We start from the raw sequence: 27,394 nt of genomic DNA on the forward strand, positions 1-27,394 counted from the left end.
AATGAAAAGAAGATTAAAATAAATAAACCACGTTTTGAGAATAAAAGGTGAATAGATTGCCAAAAAACGCGCTTTTAGGCCATCCACCTGGAAACGAAAAGCAGATTGTCTTCGAATGGGTTTGAAAGTAGCTCTAAGAAAGGACTTGAAAGAAATTGAAACTTCATTGAAGGGTGTAAATGGTGAAGATTGAACAGCTTGGGGTGGAGGAGGAGCATTTGCAGTAGTGTTGGCCTAAGGTGGCTTGGTGACTAATGCGTGGTTAGAAGTAGTAGTAGTAGTATTCAACCATGTTAAAACTGATCATTCTGATGGAGAAGTACTGTCCATGCAATGAAAATTTTAAGTTTCTACACAACAGTTGAATACTACTTGATTTTAGAATGATTTACATTGACTATTGATTCACATTGATCGATTTTACTTGATTTTTAATTTTTTGTTCTGTAACATTGTCTATTTTATTTTGTTTAACGCACCATTAGAAGTTTCATGAAGTACCTATTCGAATGACATTCATTTTCAGAAGCTTACATTGGCTAGCTCTTTTAAGTCTTCTTAGAGCTTTAAGATAAAAATGCGATTTGACATAGTAGGTTTGTAAATTCAATAGCAAAATGACTAAAAATACTTACGTCAACTTAGGTGTTTCTTTATTTTTAAAGGTAAAGGCCAAAGTTTTTTTGTTTTTTTTTATCAAATTCATCTATTGAGATATATAATGGACTGCCCAAAATAGTACCATGCCCCCTCGCTTGACTGTCGAAAGATCCATCCCCATCTTAGTATCTGTTACCAATATGACTTCTAAGAACGTGCCAAGGGATTGATTAGACTTAACAAAAGATAAGTCTTACACAAATCAACAAATGAATCCTATACCTAAGGCCAAATCCCCGGCTTAGCGGCGCCCGGAGGCTTGGTTCATAGTTTTTTTTCTTATAACTCCAATAAGCGTTTGTTTGCTAAATGATAAAAATTGAACATTATTGAAAATTTTTTCGTTTTAGAAAAAGAAACTTCGAGCATTAGGAAAACGAGAAAAATAAATATCTTATGAAAAAGTAGCCAAAATTTGGTCCTTTGTTCCAGACTTGTAATTATAAAATACACAGAGTAAATTTTAAATTTTGTCTTAATTTAAATTTTGCATTATAGATAAGAGATCTCACTTTAGAAACTCATCTTATTTTTCAAGGAACGTCAATGTTTTTATCAGCCAGGGTACCTCGCAAGGTTAATAATTTCTTAGATCACACTATTTTTCCATTTAAGAAAAAATTAAGGAAAAACAAAGACGGGTTTTAATTTCAATAAAGCAGCGAACAAACATAAAAACGAAACAACCCTTTAGTTAAAAAAATATTCTGAATATTTTTGCCCCACGTCCGGGGCCTTTCTCAACGGAAAAAACCCGAAAAGAACGAAAAGACAACAACACCAAAAAAAGTTCTTTTAAAAAAATTACACACACACAAAAAGAATGACAACTAAAAACACGAAAAGAAAGTGTGAGTGTCTTTAAAAGTGTAAAGGTTTTTTTTGTGTGTTATTTTTTAATAGTAAATGTTTTGTTGCAGTTGTTTTTCATTCTTTTCGTTTCTTTCCGTTGAGAAAGGCTCCCGGATATAGGACCGAAATATTCAAAATACTTTTTTTCAAATTAAAAGTGTTGTTTTGTTTTTATTTTTGTTCATTGCTTTGTTGAAATTAATCCCCCTCCTTTTTTGATTAATTAATACCCCGTGAGGTCTTGATTAGACGATACATATATCCCTATGGATTACAAATACGGTATGTTAAGGGTCCTTTATATTGTCTAGTGCCAGTGGCAAACAGTTGGGGAGGGGAGGACAGGGGTAATGTCCCTTCTTGCCCCCCTTTGATTTTAAAAGATACTTTTCTGTATGATTTTCATTTGAAAATGGCTTTTCTATGTTCTCATTAAAAATTTAAAAAACGACAATGAACGTCCCCTTGACTTTGCAAAGTATATTTTGACCCATCATAAGTTTCCATGAAATGACGCTATTTGGTGCTATAATATTTTTCCTCAGGCATGATTCACGTTTTTTTCGCCTTCTTATTTACTCACCTTTTTTTAATGTTGAACAATGACATTTTTACAATTTTACCTTTTTTTTAATGCAACCATAAGCAGATTCGTTATTTGCAAAGTTAATTTTGTTCGAAAATTAAATTTAAATCACATGTGTTATGAAGTTCAACTACCCCGAAAAACGCCTATATAAAACACAACAAAAACACAAAACCCAGAAAAAAGATTCACACATAAAATAGAACAAACCATCTTTTTTTCAAAACCAACGTAGATATTTCCAGAATATATTGTAACAAAGACAACTTTTCCAGATTCTAACGAGTGATCCATTAGCCGCATTAGCTGTCCATAGGAAATCCAGAATTCTAAGATCACGTACTCCAGAAAAAATTTATTCAGTTACAAGGTAAGGGCACATCTGTCAGTAAACGAGATATTGAACTAACAAGGTAGACAAAATTATTCGTGTTTGACTTTCTACTCGGATAAGGAGGTCAATTTTTAAATTGTATACAATTTGTTTCCTCTTTTGATTTCCTCCAAAACCTAAGTAATTATAGCCAAAAGAGAATCTCGAAAGCGAGAAAAGAGGATATCTTTATTTAGCGAAAATGCTTGTTAAACTAAGTGAAACACATTTTGAGGGGCTAAGTCTACCCAATATATAATCAATGTAAGTTATTCCAAATTTATTCAAAAGCAATTGATTTAATGGGTACTGTGGCCGTAAGATACATATCCCACTTAACAGTAGCTGTTGCAAGGTCCCTGCATCTGCCATGGGGCATTTTGTCTCTAGTATTATTAATCTGAAACACTAAATTCAAGGCCACCAGGAACACACACACACACACACACACACACACACACACACACACACACACACACACATACACACACACACACATAAACACACACACACACACACACACACACACACACACACATACAAATACACATACACATACACACAAACACACACACACACACACACACACACACACACACACACACACACACACACACACACACACACACACACACACACACACACACACACACACACACACACACACACACACACACACACACACACACACACACACACACACACACACACACACACACACACACACACACACAGAACGCTCTAGAGCTCTGAACGCTCTAGAGTTCAGAGATAGGGGGATTTGATGACATAATATTCACGAGGGTTGAATTTTTTCTCCTCTTTTTCGAAAAATGCACAAATTTTACATGTTAGTAACTTTTGATAAGTATTTTTATACGTACCCAATTTTACATATTCGGAAGCATGTCTATGCTGATTCTTCTTATGTATGTAATTTTATGGAAACTTCTTTATTTAGAGTTGTGATTACTGCTCGTATGGGTTGTTTTTTATTTACACTTGGTTACCCCGAACTGTTTAAAAACACAAAATCTCTTTTTCTTCTAGATAGAACCTGTAAACCTCTGTTCTAGGTTTTTCAAATATGTTAAATATTTAGTGAGATTTTAATAAAGATAGCTACTCTTTCTTGGCTGTGCTCATTCGTTATCTTGAAATAATATATTTTTTTTTTATTCTAAGTTGCTTTTTATGATAATCTTCAACTTTGTGATGTTTACATATCTAGAGTTTCCATAAAAACAAGTTTTTAAATATATACCCTTTTATTGTTCTGGTAACTTCTAAAACAGACCACTCCTTATTTACAGCTTGTTACTGAAAACTGTTTTATATCGTATTTCAGGTGATAGAGAAGTCCTCTTACCGAATTTTTATAGCACTGCTAAAAAAACTGTAATAAAAAATATTTTCTAATTCAAAAAAATTTGCAAATAACCTAATGCAAAAATTTGTGTTTTTTTATTTTATTAAGTGTCCTTCTAACATACCCACAAACACGTCACAAGTCAGACAGTCGGCTGTCACGCCAGACACTTGTCACATACTTCATTCTGCTACAGAAGTGGTGGTACTTTGGAATATCTATGAAGATTGATAGGATCTGAGATAGATCTTGGAATAGCAACCTCAGGGAATCTATGAGAAAGGTCGACCGCATTGAGTCACACCTAACAACAGAACCTGTATAACATTCACGCAATGATCCAACCTCAATGGGAAGGTGTTTGGGAGGTAGCGAACCTAAGGATGACTGGTGGCTCCTTGTAAATTCCCTTGGTGCCTCTGAAGGCACTGGAATATCCGAGATCCAAGGGCAATAACATACAAATATATAAGAGTCACACCTTCTCCTCCCACCAGAATTCTTCATGTTGCACGTAGAAGGTTTAAAGGGCCGGTAAAGTTTCCGAACATACTGAACATACATGTTTGATTATTAGATATTTTTTTTCACTCTATCAATTCCAAATGTTTTTCTGAAAATTTTGTGTCATATCAACCTTGTCTAGACTCTCATTGGATTATCGTATATAAACAGATATCATTTGTACTTGTCAGCTGCTCATATTAATTGAGCAAAAAGAGGAAGAAAAAGTGGAGGAAGGGAATTGGATTCCAGCGCGAATTTCAGCATTATTTTCCAAAGAGTGTGGGAGGTAGAATAAACAAGAAATTAAAGCAAGTCTCTCAGAGAAAAATCCAACACCATACAGCCTAACTGAGTACAATAGTTATAAAAACATAAAAAGTGCAACTTTTCTTAATTTTCATCGCTTTTTTTACTCCTGCTTGACAATGCATCGAAAATAAAAGACGCAAATTTATCATAAAGAGAAGCAAGCCGTGTTTTTACAACATTGCGTTTCTTACTTTGGTTTATTAATGCTTTCTCTTAGCGTAATTGGTTTTTACTTCTGGATTTTGTTAAAATCAAAGGTCTAACAAATTATAGGATAAAGTAATTTCACCTTACTTTTAATTAGCACATTCAGTGGTGCTAATGTTTTATATCCCTGTTTTTCAAGGTTAAATTGCACAATATTCCCTTCAAATTCAGTCTTTGCTCTAAGCTACGAAAATTGTATTGGCAAACTCAAACTGAAAGGTTGTATTTTCCTACTTTTTTCTTATGAAATAGAAATTACAGAAGAAGGACAGATTGGTCTTGGTTTACTAATTGTGTTTACAAGCTTACTTATTTCATAAGGACTAATTTAGACCTGTCCTGACGGGGACAAAATTGTTCCAGTAACAATTACAATCATCGGCAAATTTATGTACTAATTATAGAAAAAAACAACACTTTTCCAAAATTAAAGAGTGAAACCAAAAACCTAAGGCTAGCAGAAATAAAGTCATATTGTAAGTCAAACTGGAAACATAAAGAAAATAACATGGATGAATAAATGAAACTTAAAACGAACATGCACATAAATACAAAACGAACATAAGATAAGCAGATATTGCCAAAAATAAAAGTGGGGCTACTACCCTTCAAACTCTTTAAAGGCTAAAATGTCGTTCGTGCTGAATACCACCATTGTCCTCATTGAGACCGCAACAAGTTTCAAGCCATCTCAATTAAGCTATCTCACCCTTTTGTTGGGTCTTAGTTACAGGAGGCTTGTGCCCCGAACCTAAAAATTTACTTCTGCATTTAGAATTCTTCGGCCATGGGACTTACAGGTGCAATTTGACCTTAAGCACTTCGGAAAAGTAAGTTTTGCAACGGTTTTAAGCCCCACTTTTGGGTAAACCAGTGTTTTTTGCTTTATTTCTTTTACGCATAAGGATCCCCTTGATTATGGATTTACTGGTGTAAGTTTCAAACAGATCAGAGCCAGAAGGGCTGTTTGTCCATTTGAGCCTCCCTAACACTATGCCCCAACAAAAATGGAATTTTGTTTCTCAACAAAATTTGGAGTATTCTTGGCACAGGGAACAATCTTTGAAAGTTTCAAGCTACGTTTTCTGGAATATTTTTGGAGCCTGTTTGAGGCGAAAACCTGTCTCCAGCCTAAATCTTTGTATTTAAATTGGGGTTTTCTCGACCAAGGGATAGGAAATTCCCTGGGCCGAATAGAAAATTTGGCCGGGCTGAGGTCCCTGAAATGGTCCAAAATTGGATATTTTTATTGGTTCAAAACTTATATCCGTAAATCATTACGGCTAAGCTACCCTAATATGAAAAAGAAACCAGAAAAGAACAATGGTTTGCCCAAAACTGATGTCCAAAAAGGGCCAAAAGCCTTTTTTCGGAAATGGCTTGAAAACAATATATATATATATATATACATATATATATATATATATATATATATATATATATATATATATATATATATATATATATATATATATATATATATATATATATATATATATATATATATATATATATATATATATATATATATATATATATATATATATATATAATAAGGACAGTGGGAACTTCCTTGGAAGGTGAAAAGAGGAAAGCTTTGAACAGATTGGAATGGAGGAGGATCGTGCGTAACTGTGTTGGCCTCAGGTGGCCTTATGCTGCAGTGAGTTGTTATTAGTTCCAGAAATGTACTAACACAATTCTCAGAAATTTCTCAGAAGCTCAGAAATTTTGGTGGAAATCTGTAACAATCTCTGATGTATGCAAATAGTGTGCATTGTTTGAGTTAAGACTATCATACTGCAATCTTAATATTTTTGATGAATATCATTTAGTCATTCAAGATTTTTTTCTAAATAATCTTTGAAGAGTCAGGAGTCAAAAGAACTAGAGCATTTTTATGCATGCAGTGTTGTGCAAGGGCGTTGAAAGGCTTATGGGCCCAACGTCCCCCTCAGGGGTCACTAATCATGTATATTGAAAATGATGCTTGTCTCTTATTTAAGCATTCTGGGGCATATAAATCTCATCTGTCAAATATATAGTTAACTTGTCTTAATTTAGTCGTCTATGTCGTGACATTAGCGTGAGACTTGGAATTGACGTCCTTAGAAGCTCTTTTATAGGGTTATAATGTAAAAAGGACCATTTTGAAAGATATACTTAAAAATTTTCAAAATTGAACAGTTTGACAGTTCTAAGTTCTTCGATTTCTCTTCAATTATACTTATTTCCCCTTTCAGTTTTAAATCATTTTGTACCGTTCTGGAGATAATCCGCGACTGATTGCGTGTTAAAATAGATACCAGATTTGAGGATTTTAGTGCAGGGAACTTGGAGAGAGCACTGACCCAAGAGCCTCACCTCAATTCCCATCATACAGATTGGGAACCTTTCTAAGGCTCCAATTTCATTAACGCTGTTATACGTCCTCCTTTCTTTTAAATGTGTCTAGTAAACTTCTGTGTTGAATCAGGTATTGGCATAGTGTAGGAGCCTTACCCTTGAAACGACAGCAATTATGTGGCCGCAACACGTACAGTTTTAGAACCTTTCGATCATTCTATAAAAGGACTAGCTTGAAATTTTAGTTCTATTTCATGTGGAGCTGCAAGCCCATTAGGCATCGGAGTGGCATAAAGTTGCCTTAGGCTTGGGATGAAGTCAACCTAATCCCAAGCTTCTACGAACAAAGCAGGTATAAATTACAAGACAGGGGAAAACTACATGAGAGATACTTCGCTCCTTATTAGTCAACTCTAAATTCAAGACTTTACCTTAGATTTATAAGTAGTAATCTAAGCAATTATAATCAAATTATGTGGCTGAAGAACACAAAGTGGCACAGCACTAATCAATCCCCCGACCTTATAAACATGGGTATGTTGTACCATTCCCGACTAATGGTCATTCCGGGATTCAATCAGAAATGATCCCAAATAGTTAGACGTTAGTGGTCTAATTTCATTAAGAAATCCAATATTACAAAAAGAGAGACAACTGAGCATATATTTCATATATAGTGCTTAATTCATCAGTTTTTTAATCAAAAATCTGAACCTAATAGGGTAAAATAAAATAGGTTCTAATTCAAAAGACAATAAGTGTGTATTTCTAAAATTGCGCTTGGTTTCCGCTACTGTTGATGTACAAAAGCTGATGTGCAAGGCTAATACTTGAACAGAAAAAAATTCTAAATCCACAAATGTATATACGATGAATGGGTTTTTCCCTAATACGGGGACTCTACCCCTGAGGTACACTTACCACATTAGCCCTGTATGCGATTCGTTTGGTTATGCATGGCAAAACACAACTTTACCTATTGTTATACGACTGATGGGTTTTATATGATGATCCTTAATTTTACACAAACAAAAAAGGGAAAATAAAACGCATAGAATACATAGTTCAGTACTAGTTCAGTAGCTCAGTCAGTACTGAAGTAGTTCAGTACTGAACTAGCTTTCAAAGTGTGAACATCTCAAATAACTGGATTATATTGATTCAGAGTTCAAAGTAAAAGGATTTAGTTTGAATTGGATATTTATGAACTGTGAGTAAAACCGGTCTACTTTAGTGTGACTAAATTTATATAACTATATGAGCGGATTAGTGTATCTGATTTGATCTGAATTGAATAAATTCATTTTTCGCTCGACTATATTCTGTTAACGGGGGATAGTCACACACCCCTTTTGCTTTGAAGATCTGAGTGACCGTACCGCATAGACGTACTGTGTTGCAAGTTTAACATGAAGGATTTTATTGCATTATAAGCTTAATGGAGCGCTAAAGGCGTTTTTTTGCCTTGCTTATTTGACCCCAGACCTAAGGAGTGAGAAATGTCAATATTTGTCCTGGTTGTGGTCGATGTGACAAGGGGATCACCCTGCAATGCACAAAATGTCTCGAGATGTTTGACCCACAGTGTGCAGGCATTTCCCCAACTGAGCGTAAAGAAAAACCGAATTGGATTTGCCTAATCTGTTCAAATAACGATGAAGTTCATGAATCTTGCATCTCTAATAATAATCCTTCTTCTTTTCTTATTAAAACTTTTCTTATTTAAACTTATTACTGGTATTTTTCAACCTTTTACTTATTACTGGTTTAGTACCATCGTCATTCTATATTGGCATAGTTACGCCTATTCCTAAGAGCGGGAAAAAAGACTTGTCATCTTATAGTTCCTGGAGGCCAATTACTAGGGGTTCTATGATTGGGAAAGTGTTTTGAGTTGTGTTTGAAGGATCTTCTTCAAATTCTTGACGCTGGTTCTAATGAAGTTGGTTTCAAGAGAGGTTTGGGATGTGACCACGCCCATGCATCTTTCAGCAAAGTTATTGAAGAAGCGATAATCTCTGGTCAACCGCTATACGCCCTCTTGATTGATCAAAGGGGCCTTTGATAACATTTCTGATGCATCTGCACTGCTCGCCTTAATCCATGCTGGATTGCCCCTAGCTGTCATTCGAGTCCTTCGCTCTTGGCATTCTGGATTAAAGATCCGTATTTGTCCGAGTTCGTCTTCATCTCAGTCCAAATTAATTCAAGTGGGTAGAGGAATTAGACAAGGAGGAATTATTTCTCTTTATATATTCAATTCATGTTTAGTTACCGCCCTTAATTCTCTTTCCTGCTCTTTTGTTTCATTATCTCGAAATCTGTCATACATTGCATATGCTGATGACGTTACCCTTCTAAGCCGGTCCAAGTCTAGTCTTGTTTCTAATTCTAATATTTTAATTAATAGTTTAAAAGGTTTGGGCCTTTCGATCAGTTTTGAAAAATGTCAATTTTTGGTTGTAAATTGTTTAGTGGATAATGTCAGGGCGACTCTCGATTGCGGCAATGGTGTTATTTTTCAGTCGTCGCCAATAGTCACTTATTTGGGATTACCTTATGCTGCTTCGAAAAGAAATTTTAAACCAGTCCTGTTTCAGCATGTTCAGATGAAACTACGCAAGGCATTTGGTCTTTTAATTCGTTTTCGGGGTCTTTACCGTCGGGACGTCCTTGGTCGTATGTATAGCGCTGTTGCTCTGCCTCACGTATTGTTCCCGTCCCTCTTCTTCCTTAATTTCAGACCTTCTGATCTTTCGCCCATTAAAGTTTCTTATTTTAAAATTTGTAAATTTTTACTTGGGTTCTCCCTTTCTTTTAGTAACACTGAGATTCTTTTAAAGCTTAAAGTGAAGAATCCTGTTAGTCTGTATAAAGAAAAAAAAATATAAAACATTTGAAGTTAAGGCGAAAATTAACCTTTTGGGCCACAATTTATTTCCGTTTTTTAGTAACAGTTCTGGCTCTTGATGATTTATAGGCTATACTATTTAGCAAGTGTTTTTGTATCTTTTTTTTCTTCTCTTTTTAAGCGTTTGATCAATATTTGATAGGTTTTGATTGTAAGTGTTATCATTTGTCTTTTCTTTATATTATATTGTAGCGTACTCCTCATTTTTGAGGGAAATAAAGAAAATAAATAAATAAATAGAATACATATACATAGAATACACAGAACAAATAGAATACATAGAAACACATAGAATTCGTTACTAAGTCAATATTACTGTTATGATTGTGATACTAGCATCATATTTTTAATCAGCAGCGTACGAAATTCTAATATATCGGATTTAGTGAAAATCAAATGGATAGTGGTTAGATTTTTACTAATTGTATTTTGATTTTGTTCTGATTTGCTGCAATTGTGCCCTCACACTTTGTAATCAAAAACTCAGAAACCCTTGAATATCAACTCGGATCAGAATGAAACACCAATTGTAATTATCCCCTTGCTATTTTCATTTAGGAGAGATATACTGCGATTTTCACCTAAAAAGGATAAAAAACCTTCAGAATCATTGTGCTTTTGACGAAAGAGGGTTGGAGACTGAGCGTCCGAACTTTTGAACAAAGGAGGTTTGGAAATTCAGTTTACATTACGGTGGTGAGCCAGTGGTGTATAGACTGATAGAAAGTCCTTAAATCAAGCCCTACCTCTGACTGTCCCTATTAAAAGCAAATGTACCTTATCCTCTCCCTTGATGACTATGACATATTATCAGTTATTTTAAACCCAACCCCTCTATTAATCAAATGAATGGAAAGTAGAAGTACCGGGTAGACTTCCATGCGTAGCCCATCATTATTAATAAGAATTCATTATAAAGAGCTTTCCTAATAATAACAGCCTTTGGTAATGACTTAGTTAGATCATGGCTGCTACACTCTTCAGGATAAGCATGAGCAGACAACAGTAGCTCTTCGTCTCATACAAGGGAAATTATAGTTTTCAATAGGTGACTTCCTTCTCTGAATTAGCTAAAATATAAGTTGTTTGCAATATTCAGCTAAAAAGAGAACAATTTTATTCAAGCAAAATCATTTATCGTGACTGATATTTTATATTTGTAAATCATTTGGAGAAATTCAAATGAAAATTAACCTTGAAAGAAACCACTCAGCTACTATGAGCTAACATGTATTTAATTATTCTTATACTAATTTTTGAATTCAACTCATTGACATTCATGAAAGGTATATTCATTTATTTAACCCATGTATATCCATTTAGAGATACATTAGGTAAAAAAGAAGGGCCAGTTGCCAAATCTTTAAAGCTGGATTCGTAGAAAAATTAAAATCTTTGCGATTAGTGACGTAAATTGGACCCAATGCCCCGCCAATATCCTATAATACTCGACCCTGATTTTTTTTTTTTACCAGAAAGATAAGCACGTTACATCTTGTTTGGATTGAAATCATACAAGGATTTCAAACCTTTACTATTAGAAGGCAAAATGGTTGCCTTCTTCGATTTGGGGTGTGAAAAAAACACAACTGTTGACTGGGTACACGAACAGGATAAGTCCAAGTTGCTGAATGACTCGATACTACAATGAACACTGTCTATGGTGCGAACTTTCACCAATGGGCTGTAAACTGACTTGATGCAAAATGTAGGTAAACCCTGACTCTCTGAAAACACAAGCCAAGTCACGACTCATTCCAAAAGAGATATGAGTTTATGATAAAAAAGTATCGAACTCTTGATTTTGGCCCTTTTGGGGGGTCACAAAGGTTGAATTGCTGGACAAAATGGTTAAAATTGGCACTTTCTGCGGTTTGACTCATTTTTATGGCCCTTGATATCTTACCAAGTGAGCGATCGCTAATTCTGTCAAGCTGTCGGTCTGTCAGTCCCGGTCTTGCTAGTTTAGGTACTTACAGGTCAGCTAGGACGATGAAATTTGGCAGGCGTATCAGAAACGAGACAAAATTAAATTAGAAATCGTTGTTTCTCCGATTCGACTATCTAGGGGGAATGGGGGCGACGGTTAAATCGTTAAAAAATAGAAAAAAGAGGTATTTTTAACTTACGAACGGGTGATCAGGTCTTAATGAAATTTGATATTTAGAAGGATATTGTGTGTCAGAGCTCTTATTTTAAATACCGACCGGATCCAGCATCATTGGGCGGAGTTCTTGGGGTCGGAAATCTTGGAAAACACTTAAAGCGGATAGATCAGGATGAAACTTGGTGGGAAGAATAAAAATAAGTCCAAGATACGTGACTGACATAACCGGATCGGATCCTATCCGGATCCGGTGACATTGGGGGGGGACCTAAAATCTTGGAAAACGCTTAGAGTGGATGGATCAGGATGAAACTTGGTGGGAAAAATAAGCAGAAGTCCTAGATACGTGATTGACATAACCAGAACGGATCCGCTGTATTTGGAGGAGTTGGGGAGGGGGGGGGTAATTCGAAAAATTAAATAAGGTACGTGTAACTTACGAACAGGTGATCAGATCTTAACGAAATTTGATATTTAGATGGATCTTGTGCTTTAGAGCTCTTATTTCAGATTCCGCCCAGATCCGGTGACATTGGGTGGGGTTGGAGGGGGAAACCGGAATTCTTGGAAAAAGTGAAAATTGAGGTATCTTTGTCTTACGAATGGGTGATCGGATCTTAATGAAACTTGATATATAGAAGGATTTTAGTCTCAGACGCTCCATTTTTAATTCGAATCGGATCCGGGGACATAGGGGGCTGGAGGTGGAAACAGAAATCTTGGAAAACGCATAGAGTGGGGAGATCAGGATGAAACTTGATGGAAAGAATAAGCACAGGTGATAGATACGTGATTGATATAATTGGAACGGATCTGTCCTCTTTGGAGGAGCTGGGGGGTGTTAATATGGAAAAATTAGAAAAATTGAGGTATTTTTAACTTAAGTTTATGAAATTTGATATTTAGAAGGACCTCATGTCTCAGAGCTCTTATTTCAAATCTCGACCAGATCTGTTGACATTGGGGGAGTTGGAGGGGGAAACCAGAAATCTTGGAAAAAGCTTAGAGTGGAGAAATCGGGATGAAACTTGGTGGGTAGAATAAGTAAATGATGTAGATACGTGATTGATGTAACCTTACTGGTTCCGCTCTCTTTGGGGGAGTTAGGGGTTGGGATTTAGTGCTTTGGCGAATTTGGTGCTTCTGGGCGTGCTAGGACGATGAAAGTTGGTAGGCGTGTCAGGGAGGTGCATAAATTGACTTGATACAGTCGTTTTCCCCGGTTCGACCATCTGGGAGGCTGAAAGGAGAAAAAAAATTAGAAAAAAAAATCAGGTATTTATAACTTACGAGTGGGTGATCGGATCTTAATTAATTTTGATATATAGAAGGAACTCGTGACTTAGAGCTTTTATTTGAAATCCCGACCGGCATTAGCCTCTGATTTTCCTTTTAAATCAATCTATTGATTCTTGGAATTTTTCTAGAGCTCATACCACATGAGCGCTTGGCTCTTGGCTCTTCCGGCCTCGTCACAAGTGCCATATGAGCTCTTAGCTCTTGTTTTACTCTAAATGGGAATTACAACATAAAATTGACGGTCGAACGAGCACTATTCCGATAAGTTCAGAGTACTGGTTTGTTATGGGAGCCCCTGGGAAAATAGAAGAAGAAATTACAGCCAATGACCATTCTTCCTGGGACACGTACGAACTTTGGTGTTTGGTTGAAATCAGCTCGGAAGCTCCCCTTTAAAGGTTGTTAGAAGTGTTGAATTTTTACCTTAATTTTCACCAACATCGTACCCCTTCTTGCTGGGTATTTAACTCCCTTCCTAATGTCCATAATCGTACATAAGTAAATTTAAAATTGTTTGATGTTACATGTTTAGGTTCAGTGCTAAAATTGGATCCTGTAAGCAATGAGTGATTCATGCCAATATATATTCCTCCAAATGCTCCTGATCTAAGGGTTCGTTCTACCTGGTGTATTCGGTCCGACTTTAAACCGGTAGTCGTAAGTTTAAAGGTATAGAATTTGCTACCAAGTGTGGCACGAGGCTGTCATTCGTTTCGGATTTTCAAAAAATTGGTATTAGATTTTCTAACGAAGATTTTAGAAGAAATTCAGAAGAGTTTAATTTATAGGCTTAAACGAAAATTTAAATTTAACAGTAAATTTTAGACTTTTTATTTATTAAAATTATTGTTGATAAATTTGTGGTTTACTTAAATTATTACAACTGGGTTTTGTATTGTGTAGATGGGGTTGTTGGCGGGGGGTTGGCCTGTGCGGGTAATATTCATATTATTTGGAAGATGTAATTTTATGGTATCACGTAGTACAGAAGCTATTTGTCAAACATTGGATGATTATTTTACAATTTACTCTACATTTTTTCGTCGTTTCTTCCTATTTTCCCTGCCCATGGAACCTTTCAGGGCGGAAGGGGGGATGTTCCTTTTTTTGTGTATTTTATGAAAATTTAGTGTCGGATAAATGAACTCTGAACTCTCTATCTGAGACATGGTGGATGTCAGTAAAACTTGTAGCCATGCTTTTTTGTAGCTGTACTGGAAATTAGCCAGAGATGGCAGATTAAAAGATTATTTGAGATTTTGAAGTTGGTGTTTTGTGTTTTCTTTTTGAAGATGCTAACCGGCGTGGGACGTTGTCGGCCATTTATTTCAGAAGTAAGGTGGTGGACCACTGGCACTAATTATCAGATAAATATCCCTCTTCTCACATAAAGTAATTTCATCCTAGCTTTAAATTCTCCTATATAAAGTAATTTCAATTTGCGCTTTAATTTTTTTGTTTTTTCAAGCTAAATTATGACCAAAAGAAAATCAATCAATTTTAGTGTTCAAAGTTAAACACCCCTGAGGTAACTTTGAACACATTGTTAGGACTGATATAACTTTCCCAACATTTGAAGCCATTTGAAGTAGAATTAAGTGTTTCCTAAACAACAGAAATAATTTTGAGTAAATACTAGTGTATAGAAAAATATTACAAAAAACCTTGATTTTTTTACGGTTTTTGGTTCAAAGTAACTCGTTTCTACGGTAAAGAATTTCAAACTAAGCCGTTGAAGGTTTATGGGGCGGTATATATATATACAAAATTGTTTTCATGGGAAAATAATGAACAATATTAAAACTTAAAAGGAACCGATATTCTTGCATATATTAGGGGGATGGTCCTCTCCTCAGCCCCCGTAGTGTGTGATAAGCTCTTATAGTCCCTTAAAAAATAACCGTTTTTCAAATCTAACGGTTTTTGTGTTTGAGCTATCATTCTTTAAGAACCAAAACACAAAGTTAAACTTTGGCGTAACGAGTGGATGGTTGATTGGGGAGGAAACAGTAACCCTTATATACGGGGTAATTTCCGTTCGTTTTAAGTTTTAATGTTGTTTTTTAATTTCATATGAAAAACTTATTTCTTTTACTTATTTTAATAGAGATTACGGTGCAATTGACTAATCCCATTGGGAAAGATTATTAGTGAACTTTGTTAGAAAACTGATACTGTTATATCTTGTTCAAGTTTCATTGCATAGTAATTTTATCCTAATATTTTAGGATTCTTAGTGCCTTCTCTTTTTTATGCAAACGCCATAATCTAGGCCTAAGAACTAGTTGATTGATAAACTTCAGAAGGAACTTCATTAGACCGTGAATTTTAATTTGAGAGCAGATGTAGTTCTACATTATTGACAGACTCTACGCCCACCTCTTCCTAATATCTCCCAAAAACTATAATCAAAAGGGCTAATCAAATAAAATCGATAACCGTAAAACATCGAAAGAGAGAATTGTCAAGCTAAATTTGTAAGTTCTAGTGCCTTCTTCTGAGTTGCAAGGGATTCAGGTTAACAGGCACCCTTCCTTCCTTTGTCCCAGGATCCTCTTGAGGCAAATAAGATGTGAGACTGAAAAATTCTAACGAGAAAGAATGAAATATATAAAAATAGTAGTTGTGCAGGTATAAGCCCTGATTTACCAGTGTAATATTAAAAACGAATAGAAAAGAAACATCCTTTTTATTTTCCTTACGAGAAACAGAAAAAAAATCAAATGAAGGTATAATGACGTTAAAACTCAAAACGAATCGAGATTATACTATATTTGAGGGGGCTGCAGCCCTTAAGACCCCTTCTCTTTATACTAAGAAAGGATTTTTTTTTGGAAATGAAGATTGAAAGCTCTAATAAAATAGCAATACCTCAAACAAAGTCCTCAACAAATTCGCTTCCAGGATCTTTATTATTATTGGTGTTATCTTTTTTTATTTTTTTTTTGAATAAACTGAATTGAAAATTGAAATTGAAAAATGGAAACTTTATTTATTTGCATTTGCTTAAAACAGTTAACTTTACCCTCTAAATTTGGATTCTTTCACAAGGTTGATAGTACCAAATCATCGGTCCTAGAATGTCGGGAGAAGGCTCATTCAAATGTAAACTGAAAGTTATGGTGTCCTTTTTCAGGATAAAAAAGAAAGCGCATTGCACAAAAGTAGCTCTTTACACCATTTTGTGGCATAAAAGCAATTTAGACCGAAAGAGGGCCCAAATGCAACCTAGTAGAAATTCTGAGATAGCCACTCGATTCAGTGAAATTAAGGGACAAGTGTTTCGACTCCCATTTTCAAAAATCACAATGCCATGCTGTCGCGTATTTGTTCCAGGATGTACATGCATTCAAACAAAGTAAACGGTTACTACAGAGAATTCTTTTTTTGAAGCTTTTATTTAACTGATTTTTCTTTGGGGGGGGGGTTCATAAAGTTATGTGGAGCTGCGCATCTACTATTCGAGTAGATACGCATTCATTGGATCACTTTTTGTTATTTATTTGGGGGTGGGGGTGCTGCCCAAAGCCACGAAAAGGTAATCTTTAGGCCCTAACCTTTTAATTTTAGTGAATTCCGAGATACATATAGAAGGAGAGAGGGAAGGTAGTAAATTTACAGCCTGATAAGCATCCACTTCGGGTGGTACTTTCTAGGCTTAATCTGTAATAGCGGTGCTGCGAAAGTGTACATTAACATTTCAACTTGCAAAAAGGAAGGGAATTGGGGGGAGGGGAAGGAAAACCATATCAAAAATATCAGTTAATTGAATTCTCATTAAAAGCCATAAAAATGATGAACTTGGAGTTTTGTTCTGATATTTTAGACCCTCTCCGTTCCCGAGAAGTATTTTTTCTCACTGATGAATCCGATCATTGTGCACGAGTATTGAGCTTAATTATTCTTTTTGAATAAAAATATTTTTTTGACTTGCTTTCAAATTGAAAATCCAAGAAACTCAAATTAAACTTCAAGGTAAAATGTTGGCTTAATAACAGTGCAAATACAATCTTTAGATTGTTTTCTATCTTGCTGTCTCTTTCGCTCTAAGATTTTTTCCACAAAGTATGTTTTTCAAAGAAAAGTAAAGAATTCCATTAAACCAAAAAAGAACGAAAATAAAATCAAATAATGTACCAAACGTAAAACTACCAGAAATAATCATAGATAAATAAATGAAACCCAAAACGAAAAGAAATTACAATAAATAAGTTCCAAACTCGAAAACGTATAGAAATTAATATCAGTAGGGCTCAAAACCCCTATGCATTCAAAAAAAAAAAAAAAAAAAAACAAATGAATGTATATTGTCAGTTTAATATACATATATATTCATTCTTTAAAATGTTAAAATATTTGATTTATTAAAATTACACAAGCGAAAACATAAAAAAAAAAAATTCAGGAGAGTGCAAGTTATCCTCTTGCCTTGGGAAGGTGTAGGGGTTTTGTGTTCTACTAACCTTAATTTCTGCTTGTTTTGAGTTTAAATCGGTTTCGGTTTCGGTTTTGCTTTAATAGTAGTTAAATAATAGTTTAAATCTTTTCGATTTTTCTTTAAGAATTTATAGTTTGGCCTTCTATTTGTATTTATTTCCTCTAGTTGACCTGAAAAATAAAACTTGATACCATTCGCAAGAAAATCTATCTATGCTCTTTTACAGCTTGGATATACTTAGAAATTTTTGATTTAGTTGAATTTTAAGAGCAGAAGTAATAATAGAAGTAGCCCCGAAAATTTGAACATAAAACCCTCAGTAGTTCTTGGGATACTGCTGAGATGTCTTATTGGCAATCAGCATACACACAGTGGTTTTGATTTCATCTTAAGGCATCATTTATTTTTTGAACAAATTGGGAAAATTGCATAACTGTTGGGGATTCACCTACCCAATAGTCCTAGAGAAACATTTACAAGACCGTTTAGCTATGCTGAACAAAATGTATATCTTAAATTTTGACTGGATGTGCTTAGAAAATTATGATCTAACGAGGAGGGCTGATTCCCTCCAATCACTTTTGGATCTTAAAAAGGGTAGTAGAACTTCGAATTTCCAATAGAATTAGCTACTTTAAAATATCAATGATATTACTTGCTATGATGGAGCAGCACTGCCCATGACACTGCCTATATGTCCTTTTAATACTTGCATCCGTATATTTTTTTTTAAATTGATACCCCCTAAACGTTTCAACTTAATGCCCTTACTCTCGTTAGTTACAGTAACCGTTGAAGTAGTATCAAGAGTATACACTCATTGTCTTCAAGCTAGTTCAAAAACTGCCACAACATACCCTGAAAGGTCTAACTTAACAATGTAAGCCATAACTCTGATATTGCTTTTTCAGCCTATTGACAATCTACATGATCATAGTTCGTTTTGATTTAGTTTAGCATCTGCCTAAATATTCTTTGAAAGCTTCACCGTAATACCCTTAGCTTTATTAGTAGCAATAGCTATAGTAGCAGTAGTAGCGCTGATAGCAGTATGCACATAGGCTAGTACCTTTTTTCAAATTCCCTTCGACACACGATGGAATTTTTAACATAATACCATCAACCGATCCTGAACCATTGCTTATACGTCCTTTTGAGAACCTATATGGGCATAGTGTATTTCGATTCATTTTAATACAGTTACAATATTACCCAAAAATTTCACCTTAATTTTGCCTTAGGTTTATTAGTAGTAGTAGTAGCACCAGTAGTTATAGTAGTAGCAGTAGAGTTAAAAGTAGTAGTCTTAGCTTTATTAGCATTAGTAGTAGTAGTAATAATAATACTAGCAGTAGTAGTAGTTGTAGGAGTAGAAGCAGTAGCTCTACTTATTATGATGCAAATATTGTCTTTCGGTTAGTTCAACATCTACCACAACACGTGTTGTAAATTTTTGATTTCACACACTAAATTATTCCTAAGATATTGCTGATATGCCTATTTGACAACCTGTATACGGATGGCAGGTTGTCATCTGTACAACAGAAATTTTCAGAAATATTCTCTGAAAATTTCACCTTCATACTCATAGATATAGTTGTAATAGTAGTCACAGAAGTATATTCACCTGTATATTCACATACTTCTTGAAATTTTCATTTTAATACTCTTAACCTTACAAGTAGTTGCGATAGAAGTAGTAGTTGGAGCAATAGTGATAGTAGTAGTAGAACTAGTAAATGTTGCAGTAGTAGTAGTATTAGCAGTAGTGTTCACTTATTGCCTTTTGGTCAATTGATCTTCCCCTTTAAAGATTCTCTGAGAGTTCCAACTTAATACACAACACAATTCTTATGATGCGCCATTTTGACAATCTAAATGCACATAGTGCCTTTTGTTAGTTCGAATTTGCTATCAATATTCTCTCACATTCTACCTTCATAGACTTACCCTTAAAAATACTATTATCACGGTAGTTTCGGTGGTAGTAAAAGTAGTTGCACAGGTAGTGCTGTATTAGTAGTAGTAGTAGTAGCAAACTTAACAGCAGTATTAATGACGGTAGTATTAAGTGCATTTTGCCTTTTAGTGAGTTGAACATCGCTTTCGTGAGTCCCGGAAGTTTCACTTTGACAAGTTAAGCCGTTCCGAAAATATTGTTGAAATGCCTTTTTACCTTAACACTCCCAGCCTTACAAGTTGCTACAATTGAAGTAGTAGTTGGAGTAGTTTAGTAGCAGTAGTAGCATAAGGAAAAGTAGCAGCGGTATTAGTGTAATTAGTGACATGCATGTATTACTTTTTTTTACAATTGATCTTCCCCCCTTAAGTATTCTCAGAAAGTTTCAACTTAATACCCGAATCAAATCTTGGGATACGCGCTGTTGACAATCTGCATATGCATAGCATGTTCTGATTTAGCTCAAATTCCCCCTCAACATTCTGTCATATTTTCACCTTCATACTTGTAGCCTTAATTGTGCTAGTATCATAGTAGTATCAAACAGTTCGTGGTAACGAACTGTAGTAAGGAGCGACCCGGCTCAATAGTAAACGAAACTCTAAAAAACGGAATTTCGATGCTAAAAGATATATCAAAAGAATTGGATTTTTATGCTGATTTTAAATATATAAGTTTCATCAAATTTAGTCTTTGTCATCAAAAGTTACGAGCCTGAGAAAATTTGCCTTATTTTGGAAAATAGGGGGTAACACCCCCTAAAAGTCATAGGATCTTAACGAAAATTACACCATCGCATTCAGCGTATCAGAGAACCCTATAGAAAAAATTTCAAGGTCCAATCTACAAAAATGTGGAATTTCGTATTTTTTGCCAGAAGACAAATCACGGGTGCGTGTTTATTTGTTTTTTTTTTTGTTTTTTTTCCCAGGGGTCATCGTATCGACCAAGTGGTCCTTGAGTGTTGCAAAAGGGCTCATTCTAACGGAAATGAAAAGTTCTAGTCCCCTTTTTAAGTGACCAAAAAATTGGAGGGCACCTAGGCCCCCTCCAACGCACACTTTTTCCCCAAAGCCAACGGATCAAAATTTTGAGATAGCCATTTTGTTCCGCATAGTCGAAAACCATAACAACTATGTCTTTGGGGATGACTTACCCCCCACAGTCCCTGGGGGAGGGGCTGCAAGTTACAAACTTTTACCAATGTTTACATACAGTAATGGTTACTGGGAAGTGTACCGACGTTATCAGGGGGATTTTTTTGGTTTGGGTGTGGGGTTCAGGGGAGGGGGCTATATGGGAGGATATTTCCTTGGAGAAATATTTCATGGGGGAAGAGAAATTCAATGAAAAGGGCGCAGGACTTTCTAGCATTACTATAAAAAAAAACAATGAAAATGTAAACATGAAAAAGTTTTTTCAATTGAAAGTAAGGGGAAGCATTAAAACTTAAAATGAACAGAGATTATTACGCATATGAGGGGTTCTAAAAATACTCTAGCATAAAGAGCGAGGTATTTAGGAGGAGATAAATACTTCGCTCTTTATGCTAAATTTTTTTTAAATAATTTCAACTATTTATTCTACGGCCTTCCTGATTCAGGTGTCATTCTTAAAAGAATTGGGATAAAACAAGATTTAGTGTGAAGAGCGAGGTATTAACCAGGGGACCAACCCCCTCATATATATAATCAAAAATATAAGAATATAAAAGTTTGTTACGTAAGTTAATTCTTAAGTTATGTATTTTTTTTTTACTAATAAAAACGTTCGTTAAAAATAAAAGATCTAGTTGCCTTTTTAAGTAACCGAAAAATTGGAGGGCAACTAGACCTCCTTCCCCACCCCTTATTTCTCAAAATCGTCTGATCAAAACTAAGAGAAATCCATTTAGCCAAAAAAAGAATTAATATGCAAATTTCATTTTTATAATTTATGTACGGAGAGCCAAAATCAGACATGCATTAATTCAAAAACTTTCAGAAATTAAATAAAAAAACAAGTTTTTTTAAATGAAAGTAAGGAGCGACATTAAAACTTAAAACGAACAGAAATTACTCCGTATATGAAAGGGGCTTTTCCTCCTCGACACCCCGCTCCTTGCGCTAAAGTTTGATTCTTTCTCGCAACTCTACTTTTTAAAACAATAAAAAACTTTAGCGTAAGGAGCGGGGTGTCGAGGAGGAAAAGCCCCTTTCATATACGGAGTAATTTCTGTTCGTTTTAAGTTTTAATGTCGCTCCTTACTTTCATTTAAAAAAAACTTGTTTTTTTATTTAATTGGTAGTAGAAGGAACTGTAATAGCAGTAATAATGGATAATTACTAGTAGTAACAGTAGTAGCAGTGGTATTAATAGCTGTAGCAAAAGGCACATTTTGCCTTTTGTTCAACTAAGCATCCCACTAACGATGGTCCTGAAGTTTCCTCTTGATAAGCCGTTCCAGAAATATTGCTGATACGCCCATAATTTTTTTATATACTATTTTACATCGGATATTTTTATTTATTTCAACTTTCCCCTCAATATTTACTCAGCTATTTTTTCAATGTCCTCAGCCCTAGCAGTACTCGCTAGAGAAGTAGTAGTTTTAGTGATAGCAGTGGTAGTAGTAATAGCGCTTGTGGTAGCAGTAGATGCAGCAGTGGCTGTAGTAGAAGAAGCATGCAAATATTACCTTTTGGGTCAATTGATGACCTCCCTTATCATTTCCTGAAAATTCTAAATCAATATGCTCAGTCATTCCTGAGTTACGTCCTTTTGACAACCCATATACACATAACATGTTATGATTTAGTTCAAGACTCCCCTCAACATTCCCCGAAAGACCCATCCTAATGCTCTTTGTATTTTAGGAAATAGATGTCAAACATGCATGCCTTTTCAAACAGTTCGTGGTAACGAACTGTAGTAAGAAGCGACCCGGCTCAATAGTAAACGAAACTCTAAAAAAAGGAATTTTGATGCTAAAATATACATCAAAAGAATCAGATTTTCATGCTGATTTTAAATATATAAGTTTCATCAAATTTAGTCTTTGTCATCAAAAGTTACGAGCCTGAAAAAATTTGCCTTATTTTAGAAAATAGGGAAAAACACCCCCTAAAAGTCACAGAATCTTAACGAAAATCACACCATCGCATTCGGCGTATCAGAGAACCTTATAGCAAAATTTTCAAGCTCCTATCTACAAAAATGTGGAATTTCGTATTTTTTGCCAGAAGACAAATCACGGGTGCGTGTTTATTTGTTTGTTTGTTTTTTTCTTTTTCTTTTCCCCAGGGGTCATCGTATCGGCCAAGTGGTCCTAGAATGTCGCAAGAGGGCTCATTTACTCGGAAATGAAAAGTTATAGTGCCCTTTTTAAGTGACCAAAAAATTTGAGGGCACCTAGGCCCCCTCCCACGCTCGTTTTTCTCAAAAGTCAACAGATAAAAATTTTTAGATAGCCATTTTGTTCCGCATAGTCAAAAACCATAATAACTACGTCTTTGGGAATGACTTACTCCTCCACAGTCCCTGGGGGAGGGGCTGCAAGTTACAAACTTCGACCAGTGTTTACATATAATAATGGTTATTGGGAAGTGTACAATCGTTTTCAGGGGATTTTTTTTATTTTGGGGGTACGGTTGAGGGGAGGGGGCTATGTGGGAGGATCTTTCCTTGGAGAAATATGTCATGGGGGAACAGAAATTCAATGAAAAGGGCGCAGAATTTTCTAAAATTACTATAAAAAAACAATGAAAAAATAAACATGGAAAAGTTTTAGCATTGAAACCTAAAACGAACAGAGATTATTACGCATATGAGGGGTTCTAAAAATACTTTAGCATAAAGAGCGAGGTATTTAGGAGGAGATAAATACCTCGCTCTTTATGCTATAGTATTTTTAGTAATTTAAACTATTTATTCTACGGCCTTTCTGATTCAGGGGTCATTCTTAAAGAATTGGGACAAAACTTACGATTTAGTGTTAAGAACGAGGTGTTAACGAGGGTACAAACCCCCTCATATACACAATAAAAATTAAAGAATATAAAAGTTTGTTACGTTAGTTAATTCTTAAGTTACGTATATTTTTTTATTAATAAAAAAATTCGCTAAAAATTAAAATTTATAGTTGCCTTTTTATGTAGCTGAAAAATTGCATGGCAACTAGGCCTCCTTCCCCATCCCTTATTTCTCAAAATCGTCTGATCAAAACTAAGAGAATGCCATTTAGCCAAAAAGGAATTAATATGCAAATTTCATTTTAATAATTTATGTGTGGAGAGCCAAAATCAAACATGCATTAATTCAAAAACGTTCAGAAATTACATAAGAAAACTAGTTTTTTTACTGAAAGTAAGGAGTGACATAAAACTTAAAACGAACAGAAATTACTCCGTATATGAAATGGGTTGTCCCCTCCGCAATCCCTCGCTCTTTACGCTAAAGTTTGACTCTTTGCCACAATTCTGCTTTTTAAAACAATTAAAAGCTTTAGCGTAAAGAGCGAGGGATTGCGGAGGGGACAACCCATTTCACATACGGAATGATTTCTGTACGTTTTAAGTTTTAATGTCGCTCCTTACTTTCAGTTAAGAAAACTAGTTTTTTTTATGTAATCTCAATATCATAAACTATGTGTAAACAATGAACAAATTGCATAGCTTGCAGTCCTGGCCCCGAGCTCTGGGAGAGTGGGTGTGATATTCCCAAACGCATAATTACTGAAACTTTCAACAATGCTGAAAAAATTGATTGTTTGAATGTTTGTTATGGGAAATGATGGGCATAAGGGGGGAGGGTTCTCTCAAATCACTTTGGCTCTTAAAAAGTGCACTATAACTTCAAATTTAAAATCAAATGAGACCCATCTGAATTTAATACGACCACCGATTCCATAAAAACCTTATATGCCCCCAGGGCATGACTTAGAGCCCTTGCCCCAGGGCTCTAGGGGCCAGGGTTCCCAGGGCTAAATCACTATTGACTCTTAAAAGGGAACTAGAACTTCCAATTTCAACCAAATGAGCCACCTCTAAAGTCTGTACGACCATCCCTTATATAAGAACCTTAAATGTCCCAGGGGCATAACTTACCACCCTCACACTGAGGCTCTGGGGGTTTGTATCAGTCTCAAAAGCCTTGTTATGTGATCTTTAGACTATTTTGAATAAAAAGACTGTCCCAAAATATCTATCGGATGTATCTTGGCAAATCACGACTTGTTTGTGTGTATGTGTGTGTGTGGGGGGGGGGGGTAGGTGGTAGTTGCGCTCTGATCACTTTAACTCGTAAAAAGGTCACTAGAAATTCTGATTACCAATTCAGTGATTTGTCTCCAAAGCACATATGACCAACATGTCTATAAGAACCTTATAAGCCCCAAGGTAATTACTTGCCCTGAGAGCTGTGGGGGGGGGTTGTCTTCCCCACAGACATAATTTTTAAAACCTTCAAATACGATGAAAAAATTGTTATCTCCAAATTTTATTGGATATATTAAAGGGAATGATGAGGGTGAAGGGGCTGGCTGCTGTCAAATCACTTTGATTGTTAAAAAGGCCGCTTGATTGGAGATATTAAGAAAAATAATTAGCTTTAAGGGGGAGAGATTGGCTTCTCTTTGACTCTTAGAATCGCTTTGACTCTTAAAAAAGGCACTACACTTCCAATGGCAAATCAAATAAGCCCCATCTGAAGTTTGTATTACCACCCATTCCATAAAACCTTATATGCCCTCATGACATAACTTATAGCCCTATCCCCAGGGCACTGGAGGGTTTGTTCAACCCTAGAGACACTATTATATGCTCTTTGGTCAATTTTTAATAAAATGGCTATGTCAAAATTTCAATCAGATGCGTTTTGTGAAAAGAGAGGTTGCCGGGGAGGAGGTGCGGCTTAAATGCATTCCATCACTTTTGACGCTTGAAAAGGAACTAGAACTTCCAATTTTCAACCAAATGAGCCTGCTGTAAAGTTAAGCAAATATCCTTTCCGTAAGTACCTTAAATGTCCCGCGGCATAACTTACAACATCGCGCCTAGGCTCTGATGGTTTGTATCAACCCCAAAAGCCTTGTCATATGATCTTTGGAATATTTTAAATAAAATAACTGTCTAAAATATTTTATTTGATACGTTTGGGAAAACACGACGTTTTGGAGGGGGATAGCTGCCTTCTGATCACTTATTCAAATTCAAATTACCCATCCAATATGTCCCCTCTGAAGTTTATACATCCACCCTTTAAATAAAATCATTATATGCCCCCGGGGGGTAATTTGCGACCCTCATCCTGAGAGCTCTGGGGGCAGGGGTGAGTAGTATGGCCATAGGCACTCCAACAGATACATAATTTATTCCTTTGCTACGATTACCTAATGACCTACCTACATAAGCACATTATATATTCAAGTCAATACAATTATATGAGTAAATTTTTATTTGAGTTGAATGAAACTGGTCTTCTGACACGCGCTTGAGTAAAGTAAATCTGGCCCATTTTATAATATGATTCAAATTTTAATGAACAAAAAAGCGACAAATCTGTTGTTCCCTTTTTTTATTACACGTGCTTGGGTAAAGTAAACCAGTGAGCTAATGTTCCCCAATGAATCAATTGCTATGGCATTTTCTTAGAGGGAACCTATGATCATCCATGTTCCACCTCCAAGGGATCCCCGATAACACTCCCTCGACCTTTTGCCTCCCTTTTTGGGACTTAGAATTTTTTCGACTGAGAAATTTTTTTAGACTTATATTTTTTCAAAAAAAGTTTTAGAATTTTATTTTTTTGATGCAGCTGCCCCCTTAGTACTTTATGGGTGGTCATTCCGACTACCTCGTTTATTGCATGTTTTCAATCAGTATTTTTTATGCATCGGAATGATAAACAGTTGCATCATTTAAAAAAATGAAGATGAAATACTCCAAGAATGTAGGTGCACATGATAAAGGTATCGTTGCGTTGAATGCTGACAAAAACAAACATTTGAACTAAGAGACAAGCAATAATGGAGATCTAATTGAAAATGTATGTGTGCGTTGTCATGACAGTCTGGGATTAATTTTCACTTGAACATCGATAAAATTTAGCTTTAATGATGGTGGATATGCGAGAATAGCATTTCCAGAAAAGTTAGGACTCAAAGACAACGCAAGGCTGAAACTAATAGTTTGACGAGGAGGGTCAACAACTTGCTAATGGTTCTGGAAACAAGTTATCTGTTGACAGATTCTATCGCCATCTTTTTGGCATTAGCATTCAAAAGAAAGCAAATGGGAAAAAAGGCCTACAGCTAAACTAATGTCATAATACAATTCTTGTCTTTGTGCCAAAACTGCAAACTGTTTGAAGATAATGCGTTAATAGACAATAAAATCAAAAACAAAATTAAAATAGCATTGGAAGAAAATATAACAACAGGGTATAAAGATGAATTAGTAAAATAAAACAAAGCGTATGTGAACACTATTACAA

At 35.3% G+C, this 27,394-nt stretch overlaps 1 protein-coding gene across 2 annotated transcripts in view; it reads left to right on the plus strand.

Moving 5' to 3' along the window:
* Positions 1 to 27,394, plus strand: part of LOC136035290 (uncharacterized) — a 123,712-nt gene that overhangs the window by 18,602 nt on the left and 77,716 nt on the right. For both annotated transcript variants that reach the window (XM_065716974.1, XM_065716975.1), the window contains exon 3: positions 2,374 to 2,468. In XM_065716974.1, the coding sequence (XP_065573046.1) occupies positions 2,374 to 2,468 (95 nt within the window). The remainder of the gene's footprint in view (positions 1 to 2,373; positions 2,469 to 27,394) is intronic.

This window comes from Artemia franciscana, chromosome 14, assembly GCF_032884065.1.
Source record: "Artemia franciscana chromosome 14, ASM3288406v1, whole genome shotgun sequence".
NCBI classification, from domain to species: domain Eukaryota; kingdom Metazoa; phylum Arthropoda; class Branchiopoda; order Anostraca; family Artemiidae; genus Artemia; species Artemia franciscana.